General features: G+C 38.3%; 2 protein-coding genes across 6 annotated transcripts in view; one reads left to right on the top strand and one right to left on the bottom strand.

Annotated features, from left to right (window-relative positions):
- Window positions 1-6,039, bottom strand: part of LOC129777664 (ras-related protein Ral-a) — a 62,710-nt gene extending 56,671 nt beyond the window's left edge. For 2 of the 5 annotated variants that reach the window (XM_055784072.1, XM_055784082.1), the window contains exon 1: window positions 5,770-6,036. The gene's annotated coding sequence lies outside the window, so the exon portion shown is untranslated. Of the gene's footprint in view, window positions 1-5,390; window positions 5,610-5,769 lie in introns of all 5 variants that reach the window. The other 3 variants (XM_055784090.1, XM_055784107.1, XM_055784098.1) reach the window with 3 other exon arrangements.
- A 7,373-nt stretch (window positions 6,040-13,412) lies between these two features.
- Window positions 13,413-15,715, top strand: LOC129762296 (cap-specific mRNA (nucleoside-2'-O-)-methyltransferase 1-like). Its single transcript, XM_055760440.1, has 2 exons — window positions 13,413-15,077; window positions 15,140-15,715. The coding sequence occupies exons 1-2, from the start codon at window positions 13,539-13,541 to the stop codon at window positions 15,689-15,691; spliced, it is 2,091 nt and encodes a 696-aa protein (XP_055616415.1). The 5' UTR covers window positions 13,413-13,538; the 3' UTR covers window positions 15,692-15,715.
- Window positions 15,716-19,031: the final 3,316 nt, after the last annotated feature.

Genomic DNA, 19,031 nt, shown 5'->3' with positions numbered 1-19,031 from the left:
ATTTTGTCAGTGATTTGGTTTCGCATAACGGTAGGAAAACTCTCTCCACAAAGGATCACAGCTGAGCTAATCTAGACTGGCAATATTAACAGTAAAGGCTTCTGTTGAGAAGAGCGCAAAACAGAGATAAGTGTGTGTATATTTAGTTGCTTCAAGCCATCAATGGGGGGTCTCCGTAGCCACATTGGTTGCGCGTTCGCTTAGTAAGCGATCGATCGTGAGTTCAAAACTCAGGGCCCTCATTGACCATCTTTGTGTTGTTACAGAATAGCTACGTTCACGCAACAATCATCAGCGATGGAGATCGATCTACGGTCGAAATAAGATCGATTCATCCATACAACTGCTCTGCTCTGCCAGACACATCGGGCTACTGTTCTATAAATAACTCAACAATGATCAAAACAACTGTCTCCGCTGTCCGGTGGTCCAACTGGATAATGGAAGAACAGAAAGAATACCCATACGCCTAAATGGCTACTGTGTGAATGTACCATATGTAATGGTATAGAAGGAATACTGGCGAATGGCAACTGTGTAATGTGCTAATTATAGATATGATAACCATGTGACATGTACACGATTAAAATTCGGCTCTGTTACAGCTAAAATGCTAATGAGCCTTAAATAAATAAATGGGATAAAAAAAAGCCATCAATATATGGATATTTGTGTGCTACGCTACACTGAAACCCCATTGGAAAGGATGAATAGGGCTCTTGCTACACATACATGCAGAGCATGTGTTGGGCACACATTCGCTTGTTTACATTCGTAGTGTCTATGCAGCAGAAGCGGATTTTTATCAATCGGCGTTCTTGTAGATGATTTAAATAGAGTTACGGTCATTCTAATAGTGCATAGAGCTAACATGAACTTTGTGAAACAGTTAGGCAAGCTATTTTATGAACAAGAGTTTTTGTGTAACGCATATTATTTAGTTTACTAGCACCTATTTCGCGATGTTCATTGAGCGACTCTCCCATTAGATTGGAATCGAAAAATTGGCAGAAAAAGGATTATCAACATTTTCGCACCTAGATCAAAGTCACAGAGTCTCGAGCTCACGTTTGAATGCTTCCTTGTATTTCCATGAATTGGTCAATCGATGGATTTTTTCCGTTTCCGATAAATTTTCTTATAAACGTATTTAGCTTCTCCGCAGAGCATTCGGGTACTCGGAAATCATATCTGAGAGTTGGTTGATATTTCAGGCTGAAAATGTCCTTAATTTCAACATAATCAACTGCTTTTTTGGCGGAACTAGCCGCCGATTAAGGATATCTGCACACGAATATTCATTATAGTTTATTCTTTCACGAGACCAGCAAAAAGCTTAAAACCTAAATGGGAGCACACTTCACCTAATCCGGCTATACAATCGCAATGTGCAGTTTGCACTATTTCTGTGAAAATTTTTGAATAATCAATCTGCTTCCATTGATATGAATCATGGCCAAAACAGAAATTTCTATTTTTCCCCGTGTGTATGGCTTTGACGCTAAAAGTAAATATTTTTATGTGAAGAAACATATATTCGCATGTTATTCATATAGATTAGCGCGTAATCTTTATAACTATTTCGCTAAAATAATTATTTAAACAAAGCTCAATCTTGTCGCTCCATATAATTCCTATGGAGCGATCACTTTTGCCTGCCCAACAGATCACTAATACATATGCACGCTGCAAGCGCCCTATATAAACAAGGAGGGGATAGCGGCAGGGAATTATTTACGCTAGGGTATTAGTAATGAATCTCTGCTGAGGCAAATATTCAGCCTTCTTCCGAGCAGTTAACATTGTTGGTTTTCTGTCATCATAAAGACTTCGTTGGTGCCTTTGACATTGCACTAATGCATTGAACTGACGCTGTGGTGAAGCAGGTGTTAGGGTTTTGCACCAAAAAATTATTTGGGGAATACCAAGTTATTCAATAAGTTATAATAAGTCATTAATTTATTTGGGCTCGCGTGCAAATAGAGTTTATTTCGCTTATTTAGTCACAAACAAAGTAAATGTCGTTCTGGAATTTTGTATGTAACTCTGTTTCGCTTGCCAGTAGCAAAACTTTGTCCACTAAGGAGGACAGCTGCGCTTATCTCGAGCATGTATTGTTCTGCGAGCACAAGAATGAATCATCAAATGATTCTACAATAAATAAAAACATTTCAGGGCGACCAAAATGGTAGAATGGTTGTTTCCGAATTTTCGTAGCATTATAAAATAATATCCGCAGTTATAAACAAGTGATTTGAATTAAACTACAGCGTAGTTCTACGTCAACAATGCGGTCGTGTCTTGAACAGAACCTCCTATAATTTTTTTTTCCGGAAAGCTGAGGATTTTTTGCATAACATATCCAAATATCAGAGATGCTACTTTTTTCTTTTTTTAGATGATTTTTAAAATTTACCATGTTTTAAATCTTCGTCTTTAACATCCAGTCTTCCCACACGTGTGATATTTTTTTAAAGGAGGTTAGCTTATTACCTTCAATTTAATATGTCGACCATCTAAATCGGTTCAGTAGTTCAAATGTTATGTTTTTTTTTGCAAAAAGTCATTTTTGGATAAAAGGGGAAAAATGATTTTTTGGACCACAGGTTAAGTTTGAAAAATCATATCTCAAAAACGAAAAAAAAGTAGCATCTCTGTTATCGAGATATGTTACGCAAAAAATCCTTCAAGGAAAAAGGCTAGTTCATTGGCTTCAATTCGATATGTCGATCATCCAAATCGGTTCAGTGATTTAAAAGTTATAAATTTTTGAAAGATTGAAAAAATTATTTTTCGGACCACCTTAAAATGGAAACGAACGTAAAAATAAAAAAATACGGGTCCAATATTTTGCAACAAAGAACAAAACTACCACTTTTCATGGAAATCTGCGAACTACTATATCGGTTTGACATGGAATGACTGTACTTTGCCTTTTTAGCATTGTATCCACCCCATATTGGTTTATAGCGCTTAATAAGCATTTATTGAGTATTCTATATATGGATACAGTGCTGATTTAAGACCATTTCTAAGTGCTTACTGGTTACCTGGGTAATTTTCATAGACATAAATTTATTCGATCATAGATGCACCGTTTTGTTCCACAATGGGCCTGATTCTCAAATACACTTCGAGTACACTTCACGGTGGAAACGGAATGAAACGTATCCGCGATGACAACGGTACGGTGTCGACATCTGGATACGAGATTAGTTTCCCACTAAACTTATCATTATTGACGAATTTACGCAAAGCTGAATCAGCTCATGCGACATCTATATTAGAGCTCAGAACCACAAAAGTGAGGGTGTTTGTTTATTTTACGCACTGAAAAGCAAGATTCGGTGGTGATTATTTATTTTATTTCAATTTAGATTCATTTCAGCCATTGAATGTCGTCAGTATATGGTACGAAAGTTAGAGTTTTGATATTTACGATGGTTTCAACACGCGATTTGACCAAAGTCATAGATAATCTTCGAAAATTTTAAGTTTGATAATGCATACCGGTTATTGATACTATGGATAATTGCGATGAAATCGATATCATATCAAATTGGCTGATATCATTGATTATGTAGGGGCCGATATGAGATGGATTTGCAGTATTCTTAGCGCAAAACACCGTATTCATCGTTTACTTAGTTGAAAAAAATTAAAGTTACAATACTTATAACAAGCCATTCCTTGTAATATACATAGCACATTGTAAAATGATAATTTTCTAACCTTTGCAGCGTGAAAAGAATACATGAGATCGGGAAATTTGAAGATAAATTCTGATTTTTCTAGAAAATTTGAACGAATTTCATACCAAAAATAACAAAACATCCTTATTTTACTCGCTGCGCCATCTGGTTGTAAATCCAACGTAAAATCGTCAATTGACGAATCAATATTTGATAATGCATACCGGTTATTGATACTATGGATAATTGCGATGAAATCGATATCATATCAAATTGGCTGATATCATTGATTATGTAGGGGCCGATATGAGATGGATTTGCAGTATTCTTAGCGCAAAACACCGTATTCATCGTTTACTTAGTCGAAAAAATTGAAGTTACAATACTTATTCCTTGTAATACACATAGCACATTGTAAAATGATGATTTTCTAACCTTTTCAGCGTGGTAAGAATACATGAAACCGAGAAATTTGAATATAAATTCTGATTTTTCCAGAAAATTTGAACGAATTTCATACCAAAAAAAACAAAACATCCTCATTTTACTCGCTGCGCCATCTGGTTGTAAATCCAACGTAAATTCGTCAATCAAATTATCTTCAGATAAAATGTTTGTATGAGATTATTATATCACACGAAGCAAACAAAGTTTTCCACTCACATTGAATACCAGTTTGATACGAAGAAGTTTATTTTCATTAATGATTTTTTATTTCAAAAGTGCTCATTCTGCCTGAAAACTCATTATTATCTTCGACACTTCACTAACTCGTAAAACGTAGTTCAATGGCGTGCCGTTTATTTCGTTTCCACCGTGAAGTGTATTCAAGAATCAGGGCCAATATTTCAGCATCCTTCACGCAACTTGAGAACTCCATCCTCACAGAACCTCTTTGTTTTATCGTCAAAAAACTGAACAAGGCGCTTCTCATGCTATACAATGAGTTGAAGTTTTTGCATGAATCTTAACCAGATATCAATTAAGAAAAACATCATTGCAAGGAACAGATCTCTAGAAATACGGCCCGTGCACTCATGGAAGGATTTGTTGTTCTTCAAGAGCTGAAGCTAAACTGAAACCCGCACATAAGTCGAGATGTTCATTACTACAAAACTCAAACATTCTTTGTGTCTTTGTGTCACTAAGTTCCTGTTGCTGCACTTAAAAAGCATCCGAGCATATTTTGAACATTCCACTTATGTTTAAATAAATATACCTTTTGTCACGATTGATGAATTATAAACTTTGTTTAAAATAAATGCTCAAGGTAATTCATTTTGCTTTCATAAATAAACGGAAAAACATTTACACCTACTACCAAGCACATTTGATAAGATAACAAGAATCAACAAACTCGATATATAGATTATAAATCAGATGATTGGGCAATCAGTACCAAATCCGTAGACATTAACATTATCTGTGTGTCAATCATGCTATTTAAAAACTTTTATACCATTTTTCATTGAGCTTCATTACTACACAAAAATGATACACCAGGGAAAAAAATGGATGCAATTTCACCCAGCGCTCGCTCTGTGCGAGCCATCTGTGTCATCTTGACATTTGGCAAATTGGATAGCATTCCAATCGCCCCCTGGTTCACGGATTATTATGCTTTCTCATTCCAACAAGGTCTCCAATCAGCATGAATTTCTAAGTACAAAGATGGATAGTATTTCATTTAGGACTCACGCAATCAGCCTATTTCATTCAGCAAACACCGCACAATCTCCCCCCGTGTCAAGCTCCGGCATAAAACACGGAGAATGATCTGTTCCAGTCAGGCGTTGCCTGGGATCAATCACTCATCTCCACTCCCGTTTTCGCACCCTGCGCCAGATTCGGGGTTTCGTTTTTCTTTGCGTCAATTACACCGTCAACGGATCCTGCTCGATATCAATCGGCTGAAAACTGAAAGAAAATCTTCTCTACGCGAAAATGCTCATCCATATAAAATCAATAAAACGCATCCTTCCGACAGCAGACAGACAGAACTTTCCAAATTTTGCGAAGCGATCTTTTCAGCAATCCGTTGTTTTCTCGTCTCATTAGACGTGTACACCACACTTACATTTTTTATGACTTTTCGGCAGCAAACACTCGGAATCACTATGCGTCTGGAGCAGTGTAAGCGCACCACTATTTTTTCCAGTCGAGTACCGAGTACTCTTCCACAATCCGCACCAAATATTCACAAATGATTCGATTGCTATTCCCTTTCCGCTTGAACCACCGAAAGATTCTTGCACTGTTCGACGACACTTTTTCCAATGTTGCTGCTACTGCGTGCAATGCAACCGCTTGTTTCGCGAGCGAAGATGAATCTGTGAGTTTTGCGAGGGGCGATGCTCAAAAGTAGTAAATATATGCATGCTATGCTAGATGAGGGAAAGAGAAGGCGAATGAGTGAGTCGTGAGAATTGCTCGATGTCGCAATTTGCTGGAAAGAGGTGAATAGTTGACCGACACTGACAAGGTATACTCATATCGAAGGTGAACTGTTTGCCTTTTTGTGAAAAATTTGAAGCAATTTATATATTATAAAAGGTGCAGCAGTTTCATCACTCAAGGTAGGTTTAGAGTTCCGGTGAACGTGAACGCGCAGCAAACACTTTCTTGTTAATAATTCATCAGTCCATATATAAAACGCGAGGAAAACATCTTGAAACGGTAGAAAGAAACATTTTCTAGTTGAAAAATATATTTGAACACAATTCATATTGGTAAAAGTGGTTTAATTCAACATTTCTCAACGATTCTGAAATTTCCACCGTGGAATCGAGATGTTTGTGAACTCATCATAGTTCACCGACTTTGGTGAACGTGAACGCGAAAACAGTGGTGATTATAGCCGGCAAAAAAAAATGAGGGTCTTCGTAGCCACTTGGTTACGCGTTCGCTTACTAAGCGATCGGTCGTGAGTTCAAACTCAGGACCCTCAATTGACCATCTTTGTGTTGGTATAGAATAACTACGTCCACGCAAACATCATCAGCGATGGAGATCGATCCACGGTCGAAAATAGATCGATTTATCCATACAACTGCTCTGCTCTGCAAGAAACATCGGGCTGCTGTTCTATAAATAACCCGACAATGATCACTATCAACTGTCTCCGCTGTCCGGTCTGCTGAACAATGGAAGAACAGAAAGAATACCCTTACGCCGAAATGGCTACTACTGTGTAATTTACCATAATATAATGGAACAGAAAACTTAACGCCTAAATGGCTACTACTAACTACTGTGTAATTTACAGTTTATAGAAACATAAACATATGTACATGTACACGATAAAAACCCGGCTCTGTTACAGCTAAAATGCTAATGAGCCTAATAAATAAATAAATGGGATAAAAAAAAAATAGCCGGCAAAATATTCCCCCGTTCATGTTCACGTTCTAATGTTCCAAGGCATTCTGAAAACTATTTCGCCGTGAACTGTAAAAGGATATGTTTAGCAACTTGTGTTGAAAAATTTCGTTGCTTCGGGTTGATTCGTGAACAACTGTATATTTTATCCAAATTACTTTATTGAAGCTCGATGTTTATTTACTTTACGTTCACTGGTCAATTTTTAATATGAACATGTACGTGAACAATAACATTCTATTCACCACGATTTTTTGAGTTGTTTGTTCGCAATGTGGTTCACCGTGAAATGATCGTACTATTCCACCACCTGTCCATGTTCACGTTCACGGGAACTCTAAGCCGGGTCTGACAAAGACCAAAACGAAAACAAACATTCGTTAATCAAATTCAATTTCATTTTATTTTCTCCGAGTAGACCTGAAAAGGCCTCTCCACCGAACAAGAAGCACTAATTGGATAATGCGTATTTCATCGTAGTAATAGACCCGAATTATAAAGACCATCAAAACAATAATCCTCGCGAATGCGAATGTAACCCACGTAACAAACGCAAGCAGAACGGCAAAGTTTTTTTTCCATTCAAAGGCGGCCACCTGTTATTTTTAAATAGACGGCCTTCATCAAATATCTGAATATGAATTAGGATGAAAAAAGGGATTGAGAAGGATTGAATAAAAATTTTTTTGGAGAGATAAGAGCAAACCCAAAATAGACTGTTTATCTTTAACGCCAAAAAGTGTGCGCCGTTTAAAAATATCCTTTTTGGAGGGAGTGTGAAGGTAAGCTTCGTAGGGAGAGGTGAGGATTTTCATATAAAATTCAATCTAGTAAGAACGAAGAGAATAGTTTTTTTTTCATTGACAAATCAATACTGCCAAATCCTCAATACAAATCCCTCATCGGGATTACAATCGATATGAAGCATTTGTTGGATTAGTTTATCTTGTCCAGGATACTTTCGGGATGTTGAAGTGATCCGTTAGGCTGTCCAGAAGTTGGTTGAACTGTTCCACCCGCTGTTTGTGGGTCATCGAAGCCTTGTCCATAAAACGCTTCTTTTGTTGTAGGAATAGATAACAGAGACCAATGAATATAATCATCTCGTTTATAACTCACCTTTTTCTCCTCATCTTCTTGAACGATTCTTCGGCTTTCGTTGGATATGCTTTTCCAAATCTGATTTACCTGTAATGATTCATTTCAAATCGTTCATTTCATCCAGCAAAAATTTTAAAAATACCATAATTGGAGGCGATATACGAATAAGTCAAATCATATGCTTATATAAAGTCGTATATACCGATAATCGATACTTTTTACACTGATATACGATTTGACCTGACAATGTTATATAGAATGAATATAATGTACGTATATAATACCGCACATCGCGATATTTCGATGATTGTTATATCGGTATACTACTTAATCCATCAATGATATAGCGATATATGCTATTTCATTTTATACGATTTCAGATACACATGATGCATCCTTTGATTGATATTGATTACGATTGTATTTCAATATGAATTTATATGCGACCTACCATGTGCAAAAAATAAATGATCTAATGTTTGCTGAGCTTCAACACGTATGAATCATATATGCAGCATCTAGCCTTATAATGTGGGATTCACATACAACGTTACGGAAAATAACGTCCACGTTCCGTCAACGTCTCCACCAATTCACACATGCAGTCAATGCTTGCACCAGCACCGTCACGTCAAATGTCAAACGAATGACTTACTGAATGTTATTTATTTTGTCGCCACCTACAACAATTTTAAATTGCAATCCCCTCTTTCGAACCAGCATGCCTAGAACCAGTTCTAAATGTAGAAAAATTCAATGAAAATCATTGAATTCTATTGTTTAAATGCTTAAACTCCGTAGTCCCGATTCTTATTCAACAATAATAATATATAGACTATTTTTCTTAGCTAGTCGTGAATGATTTATGAGATATGCTGGCATAAACGTACAACCGAAATCAAAACAAAAGCCGAGACACAAAGCCCAGACAAAAACTTAACGAACCGTCCCTCTCCGTCAATATTCTTTTCTACAAATCCTGCATGGATGTTGTATGTGAATAGCGCTTAATCATTACTGTGAATCAGTGAAACAGCACTATACTTCGATAAAATTACGCTTCCATTCAGATTTTTTGAAAAACAATTTGGTATATCGAGACAAAACATAAAAATAACACCGTGGCTGGTGAAACGAAAACTTTGAATAAAAAAAATGGAAGACCTCGTGGAAAATACAACTGTCACTTTTTAGACGCTCACAAATTTCTAGTCACTAATAAAAGAGGTTTAAGGTGGGACCACAATGCCGCGCTATGCGTCGCATTGCGACAATTGTGCTTTGACACTTCATTTTAAATATGTGTGTTTCCATTTAGTCAAACACAATAATGCGTTGCGTCATTAGCATCGTTGTACTAAACGCTAGCATTTGTTCTAAACTGCTTGCGCCGAATTATCGATGGCAGTGGCATGGTGTCGACATCTGGTGGCAACTTCAAATTAGGGCCATAATTTGGGTCCCAAACTCGTTAGTGTAATCTCTATCAGATTAGATGACACGAAGCCGGTTTTCAAATTCTAAAATTTGAATGAAAATTTTCACATCATGTTATTTGATTATTTGAAACACGTGTTTCTGACTTTCATTCAACCATATGGCTAAACAATTCCAACATTGTTGCTGAATTTTTTCATCATAATATAGAGTTGTCTTCATAATCAATTTTCGTATGAGACTTTTTCACCACCTGCAAACAAAAATGTTTTTCATTTAAATGGAATACTAGTTTGATATGGAAAAGCTAATTTACATTCATAATTTTAATTTTGAAAACGGTGTTCATTCCGACTGAAAATCAGCTATTCTTTCCCCTAAACTAGTGAACGAAGTTCAATGCCGCCAGCGCGGATATGGTAATGTGTTGTTTTTAAAAACATTCAACTGATCCGTGGACACTATAAGAACAAGATTTTCATACGAATTTTATTTTGTTTTTGTTTACATTAAAAGCGGTGACGCGAATGCTAGATTGTGACTGCAAATCAACAGACTGCGTCGGGCAAATGTTTTAGTACAAAACGCAAGCAACGACAGCTGATGAGAAGCAACGCACAACGCGGCATTCTGTTTCCACCTTTACTTAAAAACAAAATACAGTAGAACCTCGATTATTCGCGAGCGGTTGATCCGCGGTGCGGATTTTCTGCGAAAGTGAGATCCCTAGTAAATCTATAAACCATCCCGAAATTTGTCAGTGAGTGGTAGAGTCTTGCTTTTTTGTTTTGGTCATGGCTTTCACATCATCTGATCACTGATGTACACGACCTTACAGATTGATAGATCATTAATTTATGTTTGATGAAACATAGTTCTCATGTTAGTATTGTATTGCATTATCCGCGATTTTCGTTATACGCGATGGCCTAGCCCGACTATCTCGCGGATAATCGGGGTTCTAATGTATATGAAAAAAAAATTGATTCGTCAACAACATTGAATTTCTTATGAAAATCAGGACAATTGCTAAAATATGAGAAATAAATCAGGACGCCCCAAAGGGTTCTCAAAACAGGACATGTCCTGCTGAATCAGGACAGATGGTATCCCTCCCAATTATGTACGATTCACATAGAACGTTACGGAGAAGAGAAGTGCTCCCGTGGCCGAGTGGTTAGCGTCATAACTAACATGCCGGGTGTTCGGGTTCGATTCCCGTTCTGGTCGGGGGAATTTTTCGTCAAAGAAATTTCCTCCGACTTGCACTGTGATCACGCGTATTCTAGAGGTTGCCACTCAGAATGCATTCAAGGCGTGTTATTTGGCATAGAAATCTCAACTAAGTACTAATAAAAAATGACGCAAGTAATACTACGTTGAGACGGCGAAGTTCCTCTAGGAACGTTAGTGCCATTGAAGAAGAAGAAGAAGTTACGGAGAAGAACGTCTACGTTCCGTCAACGTCTCTGCCAATTCACACATGCAGTCAATGCTTGCACCAGCACCGTCACGTCATATGTTAAACGAATGATTTATTCAATGTTATTCATGGTGTCGCCACCTACAACAATTTTAAATTGCAATGTCCTCTTTCGAATCAGCATGCCTAGAATCAGTTCTAAATTTTGAAAAATTCAATGAAAGTCATTGAATTCAATAATTTAAATGCTTAAGCCCCGTAGTCCCTACCATTATTCAACAATAATAATATATAGACCATTTCTCTCAGCTAGTCGCGAATGATTTTCACTCCTTAATTTGGAACTGAGAGATATGTTGGCATAGAAAGCACAGTATGTTACTCATAATGCGACATGCCGAGGCACCACTCAGTGTCGTATTGGAGGCGATTTTGACCAGTAATTGAACATTCGCGTAATTGAACATTGGTGGCGACTTTCAATGTGGGGTCATAATTTGGGCCCCCAGTTCGATGTTTACAAAAACGTCCAATTAGAGGTAAAAATGTCCAATTCAACGTGTTGCATCACAGGTCTATCTAATTAGTTAAATGTCGAATTAGATGTAAATTACTGTACAACCAAAAACAAAACAAAAGCCGAGACACAAATCCCAGACAAAAACCCAAGGAAACGTCCCTCTCCGTCAATTATTCTTTTCTACAAATCCTACCTGTCGTTTTCGTTGAACGTATGCTGACGGGTCATTACGTTGCCGGTGTATGTGAGTGTTTTCATAATAATTGCCTGGTAGAATAACTGACGTAACGTGACGTGACGGGACGTGAACGTGACGTGGATGTTGTATGTGAATCGCACTTTACAGGTCACATTCGCCTGTAATACTTATGACAGACATACAGCTGTACTTGCGTTGTACTTCGAAAATTGTATGTCTGTCACCATGTACAGCGCTAGAACCATGCAAGCAACTCGGTACAATCGCTGTACCTGTACCGACCTGTTTCACCGCTGTACATGGCTACAGTTGTACTGTGCGCAACGCCATAGACGGTTAGTGGTGGGTAGCATGAACAAGCAGAATCAAATCACTTGATAAACGTTCTTTTCATTGACTTTCTTTTAAGTTAATAACTCAGATTGGAAACTTTTTGTTGTGTTTGATAGTTTAGACACTAAATAAAAACCTTTTTCATTGAAATATGTGGTGGAAATTGGAAAAATATCTGATTGTCAGTTTGACATACGGTACAATGTACAACCAAAGTATGTCTGCATGGTACGATGGTACCAACGCTGTACACGTACAACGCAAGTACAGCTGTATGCCTGTCCCTGGTATAATACTATATCGAGTGGTACAGTAATTTACATTTAATGCGCCATGTCGAGGCGCCACTCAGTGTCGCATTGGAGGCAATTTTGACCTGTAATTAGACATTGGGGATGAGAGTAGCACAGTATCGATGTCTGGTGGCGACTTTAAATGTGGGCCATAGTTTGGGCCCTGAACTCGATGTCAAAAATGTCCAATTAAGTACGCTACACATACACCGTCTCGTCACCGTGAAGTCAACGTAAAGGAATGAAATGTCAAATATTCTCCCATGGAAATCGTATGGTAGGATTCACATACACCATCACCGGCAATTTTGACGTCGGCAAAATAAGTCCAAGAGAATAGTTGACGGTGACGGTGACGCTATATGTGTAGCGCACTTTGAACGCATTAAGCGCGATTCACATACAACATCCACGTCACGTTCACGTTCCGTCACGTCACGTTGCGTTAATTATTCTTCCATGCTATTACTATTGAAGCATTCACATACACCTGCAACGGCAAGTCGAAGTTACCGTTGCCGGTGTATGTGAATGTTTTCATAAGAACTACTTGGAAGAATAATTGACGCAACGTGACGGGACGGAACGTGAACGTGACGTGGATCTTGTATGTGAATCGCACATTACAGGTCTGCCCAATTTGCAAAATGTCGCATTAAATGTAAATTACTGTACCTCAATATGTCCAATTAGAGGCGAATCACTGTATTTATATTTTATTTTTTATTGTTTCTGACAATTTTTCTCAGTGCTTAATTTTTCCAATCGTTTGTCCAAGACGGGTCTATGGTACTAGGTGAGGCCGTTTCGTCACTATGTTGGTTAGGGGAGCGGTATATGAAAACAGCACGGAAGAAAGTAGAAGGGGAATTATTTGCTTGTAGCGTGAAAGAGACAGACTGATCACGAGCGACCTTCGGCAATAGCGTATTGTGTTTTGTTTACAAACAAAACACAGTAGACTTCCAATATGGCTGAAGAGTGGTTTTAGCAAGTTGGCCCACCTTAGGATATACTTCTACGCGCCTTACAATTTCAAGCTCAATTCAACGTTCAGAGCTGAATTGACACTTTTGTAATTTTATTTTGTAGTGAAATTTAACTAAAAAGTTGCATCTCGAAAGGTGGAAGCGGTTTTTACAAGCATTATTTACAATCGACGATGATGGACTCTCCGGACATAATTCAAGCTCGCATTGCATCGCAGGAAGCAAACCTCCGCCAACTGGGATTTAACCGCAATGCCCCTGAAGTGCTGGTGGACGTGGAAGAGTGGCTTCAGATTGGCCTTCGCAAGGATACCATTGATGATGAGATCCACTTTTGCGACGCGGCGCGACTGGCAGAAGTTCTCCAGCTGAAATCATCACTGACCGATGTGGACCAGCGCGCGGTGGCAAATGCCCGCAGGTGCAGCAATCCGTTCGAGTTCAGGACGAATCAGTTCGTTAGCAGAGCTGCCGTCAAAATCGCTAATTTGGATGCCATTTTTGACTGGAAACTCTGCCAGCTGGAGGATGAGCGTGATTTGATGTACTTCGCGGATGTCTTCGGAGGTCCCGGGGGATGTAGTGAGTATGTATTGTGGCGAAACGCAACACGATTCGCCAGGGGCTTTGGGTTTAGCACAAAGGGTGACTACGAGTTTAGGCCGGAACTGTTTCGAGCTGGTTGTCCGGAGTTGTTGGATCCTTACTACGGTCCCAACGATGACGGGAATATTTTCGATCCGGGCAACATTCGTGGCTTTATTGATTATGTTCTAGCGCAAACGGAAAATCTCGGAGTGCACCTGCTCGTGTGTGACGGAGGATTCTTCATTAAAAATAACAACCAAGAGGTAATATCAAAGCAGTTGTATTTGTGTTTAAGTCTATTGGCCGTTAGCGTTGTTCGACCGAAAGGAAATGCTATTGTGAAGGTTTTTGATTTATACACTCCATTTAGTGCAGGATTAGTATATATCCTTTCGAAATCTTATGGCAAGATATCAATAGTTAAACCAGTCTCTTCACGTCCCGCCAACTCAGAGCGATATCTTATCTGTGAAGATCGTTTGAACCAGGAACCCGTCTTCGGTGAATATTTATTTTTGGTTAACGAAGTCCTTTGGGAAAATAAGCACCTGCAATACGATATACTTGAAATAGTTTCAATGGATACCATGAAGCAAGACGTAGATTTCTACAATTTTATCCGAAACTCCAACAATGATCTCGTTTGTCGTCAAATCGAAGCTCTAAAGTCCCTAATCGAGCGCATCGGGAAGCCTTACAAACATGCGGCGGTGGCTGACCGCGAGCTGATGCAGTCGACGCTTTGGCGGTTGTGGAAGCTGGACCATTCCTCGCAACTGTCTCCAATCAGTCCGGATGACGTGAAAAAATCGGCAACAGAATACGCGCAGCATGTTTTGGATGCCACAACTGTGAATACTTTCACTAAAAAGGAAGCGCTTCTATGTGACAGGAAGTCTTTGGTGAAAACATTTGGCGATCCAAACGATTGGAGCTTCCTATCGGTCGATGTTACCGCGGATCAGGACAAAATGATTAGAACCGTGTTCTTGAGCAAGGGCAATGGAAATGTGTTTTACTTTGATCGTGTGGGAAAAGAGTGGCGACAGGTCACCGAGTACTGTTTGGTACTCTTGCCCAAAACGGTTCTTTACGGCGAAATAGTGGAGGAAATTTCGGTGATGGTAAGATTGCTTCGAAAAGGAAGTACAAATCGTCTCTAACAATTTTCCATTCTAATTTTCAGGACAAAAAACATAAAATAATGTTGGCGCTCCACATCATCGATGCAATCGTACTGGGAGGTCAGAACATCGGCAGTTATTCTCTGAAGAAGCGAAACGCCCTTTGTGCCAAGTTTGCGGAAGCTTTGAATCGACCCTTGGCCCATCGTAGCGCTGCTGCCGATGTGTGTCCAATTCCGATTCGCTACAAACAAATGTACCCAATGACCGATCTGGATGGTTTCTTCGACGACATTTCGATTAACGAACTCTCCGGCAGTGGCACTAAAGTACTCGGCTGTGAGGTGGAAAGCGTCGATTCGCGCGAGTCGACACGGTTCTACATACCACGTGGTTTGCTGTTCATGCGTCATTCGCTCGCGAAGAATCAAGGGGTGAAGAAAAAACTGGACTTTGACAAATGCTTTGCCAGCCGCCAGCTGTGGGTGTGGACTCAAAGTAGTCAAATTTATTCGACCACGCAATGCCTCCGTATGGCGCGAGAATCAGGCTTGGTTTATCGAAAGGATATCGATAAATTCGTTGAAAAGTTCGCGCGGAATCATGTGAAGTAAATAGGAAACAATTTTAGTGAAGTAACAGCAAATAAATGAAAAAATAAGACAAATGTAACGGTTTCATCACGATTAGGAAGAGCATATTTGATCTCGATTGATTTACTTTGCAATAAAATTCTTCTTGCATTAATTACAGAGCATTTCATTATTGAATTGCTTTGTTACCATAATATTAAATCAACTTGTTGACTAGTTCTATTTTAACAATTAACGCGCAAAATAATTTAGCTGCAAAGAATGACTTGCTCATTGAACCTGGTACAGTTCATTCTGAATCGCACCAAAATATTCCGAAACGTAAGAAACGAAAATTTCAAAATAATGATGATGATAATGTACATCAAAATAAAATTAGTTTTGCGGATGTTGTTAAAAGTGCGAACACTTCTAACAACAATAAGATAATGGGTTATAGTAATAGTACTAGTATCATGCAAAGTAATCGTAAGACTCATCCGGTTATTGTAATCAAGCCTAAAGAGTCCAAACAAGCTTGCGAGGATACTCGGAAGCATTTGAAGACAAAATTAGATCCAAGAACACACAAAATTAGTAATTTCAGAAATGGAAGAAATGGCTCCATCATTGTTGAGTGTGCAACTGGAGCTAATATAGATAATGTGAAAGATGACATCGAAAGCAATTTGGGTGAGAAGTATAGTGCTGTTGTTCCCATATCGGTGCCCAGATTAAAAATCGTGGGCATGAGCGATCAGCATTCCTCCGATGTTTTCATTGATTACCTCCGAAGTCAGAATGAAGGCATCGAAATAAAAGATGTAAAGGTTTTAAATGTGTACGAAAATCCACGCTTCACCTACAATAAGTTTACTGCTGTAATTGAAGTAGATGTTGACACATATAACTGTTTATTGAACGCGAAAAAAGTAAATGTGGGGTTCGATCGGTGCTCCGTAGTTCCTGCGATTAATGTATTAAGATGCTTCAAATGTGGAGAATTTGGACACAAGAGCACGGATTGCAAACAAAATTTTGAAACGTGCTCAAGGTGTAGTCAGAAACACAAGACATCTGAATGCACGTCAACTGTGTTGAAATGTGTTAATTGTTTGAAAATGAATACAGAACGGAAATTGATTTGGACGTCAATCATGCCGCATTTAGCTCTGAATGTTTAGTATATCAGAGACTTCTTGATTTGAAAAAAAGCAGCTTGCATTTCAATAAATAGCAACCAGGTTCCAGAAGAATTGTGAACCAATATTATATTTTGTATTTGAATATTGCGGGACTGTCAACAAACTACGTAGCGTTACGTCAGATTGTTGAGGAAAAGCGTCCATTTCTAGTCCTTTTGTCTGAAACACACATTGTTGAAATAGAATCATTTGATCAGTATAGTATTCCGGGATATAATGTTGCTGCGTGTTTATCACATTCTAGGCACACTGGCGGTGTTGCTATTTATGTCAGAGAATCAGTTCAATTCAATCTTCGTCTCAACGAAGTGTTTGATGGTAACTGGTTCTTGGGCATTACAGTTGAACATGGCATGAAGATGGGTAATTTTGGTGTTTTGTATCATAGTCCCAGCTCAAGCGACTTGCGTTTTGTTGAAATTTTAGAAAACTGGCTTGAAATGTTCCTTGACTCTAGCAAATTTAATATATTAGCTGGTGATTTCAATATTAATTGGCGTGATGACTACAATTCGAACCATTTGAAGCGTGTATCCGATTTCTTCAATTTGAAACAAACAGTACATGAATTTACGCGCATTTCCAGGCACAGTAAACCTTTAATTGATCATGTTTATTCCAATTTTGATACTATTTACACAGTCACGGATACCAATTTGAAAATAACCGATCATGAGACTTTAATTATCAATATTGTAGATAATCTCGTGGTAAATGAAGATGTTGTGAAATTAAAGTGCTGGAGGAAATATTCGAAGCATGCTGTTTCGAATCTCGTAGTGAGAAGCCTGGATTTTCCATTCGAGGTCGGTAATTTAGATGAATCATCAGCTGTTCTAACTAATACCTTGAAAGAGTGTACAAATCGGCTTGTTACGCAAAAATTTGTTCCTATGAAAAACTCGAACAGCTGGTACAATTTGGATCTTTTACGCCTTAAACGTGAGAGAGACAGATGGTACAAGAAATTTTGTAGAACAAATGATGGAAATCATTGGAATATGTACACAAACGCGCGCAATATATATTCACAGTCGATTAAGAAAACTCGTTGTGAATATATTCAGAGGAAGATTGATCTGCATCAAAGCAACAGCAAGGAGTTATGGAAAATTTTGAAATCTTTATTAAAACCTAGTAATAGCAAACCGCGTTCCATAACTTTTAATGGCACACTTGAACAGTCTGAACAGGCTATAGCATCTAAGTTTAACGATTATTTTGTCAATAGTGTTTCATTGATCAATCAGTCCATTGAATTGGTTGATGAACCTGATGAAATAAAACAGCCGGTTAACAGTAGTTGTAGATTTGAAAGTTTTCACCCAATTACATTAAATGAACTTAGAACTATTTGCTTTTCTTTAGGAAAAACGGCTGGAGTGGATAATGTCAATGCTAGAGTTATTCAAGATTGCTTTCATGTCATCGATCACATCTTGCTGGACCTTATTAATAAATCTTTGCTAACTGGGCATGTGCCTAAGGTGTGGAAGGAATCTTTAATAATTCCAATTCAAAAGGTTGCTGGAACGATTAAAGCCGAAGAGTTTCGTCCCATCAATATGTTGCACACGCTAGAGAAAATATTAGAAGTAGTCGTTAAAGGCCAGCTGCTGGAATATTTAAATTGCAATGCTTTGCTAATACCAGAACAATCGGGATATCGGGAAGGTCATTCCTGTGAAACCGCATTGAACTTGGTATTAGCAAAATGGAAAGAGAAACTAGAGTGCAAAGAGAATATCATTGCTGTTTTTTTGGATCTAAAACGCGCTTTCGAAACAATTTCTAGGCCCTTGTTGTTGAACACGATTAAGCGCTTTGGATTTACGAGTACTGCATATAAATGGTTCGAAAGCTATTTAAATGACAGAACTCAACGGACTATTTTTAATGATACAATTTCGAATCCCCTAGGGAATAATCTTGGAGTACCTCAGGGAAGTGTATTAGGGCCCCTTTTATTTATTATGTATATCAATGACATGGGAAGAGTTTTACGATTTTGTGATATCAATCTTTTTGCAGATGATACTGTGTTATTCATTGCAGCTAATGATTTAGATCAGGTCGTTTTACATTTGAATGGAGATTTACATTCTTTAAGTAGATGGTTGAAGTATAAGCAATTGAAATTGAACATAAGTAAAACTAAATATATGGTAATCTCGCGA

The sequence above is a fragment of the Toxorhynchites rutilus genome, chromosome 1 (genome assembly GCF_029784135.1).
Source record: "Toxorhynchites rutilus septentrionalis strain SRP chromosome 1, ASM2978413v1, whole genome shotgun sequence".
Classification (NCBI taxonomy): Eukaryota; Metazoa; Arthropoda; class Insecta; order Diptera; family Culicidae; genus Toxorhynchites; species Toxorhynchites rutilus.
Note: the sequence above shows the minus strand (reverse complement) of the source record. Positions and strands in the feature narration are given on the sequence as shown.

Bases quoted from the DNA above. Each gene is read 5' to 3' on its own strand.
- LOC129762296 (XM_055760440.1), top strand. From the start codon at position 13,539: ATGATGGACTCTCCGGACATAATTCAAGCTCGCATTGCATCGCAGGAA. The intron at 15,078-15,139 runs GTAAGATTGCTT...TCTAATTTTCAG, and splicing joins TGGAGGAAATTTCGGTGATG to GACAAAAAACATAAAATAAT.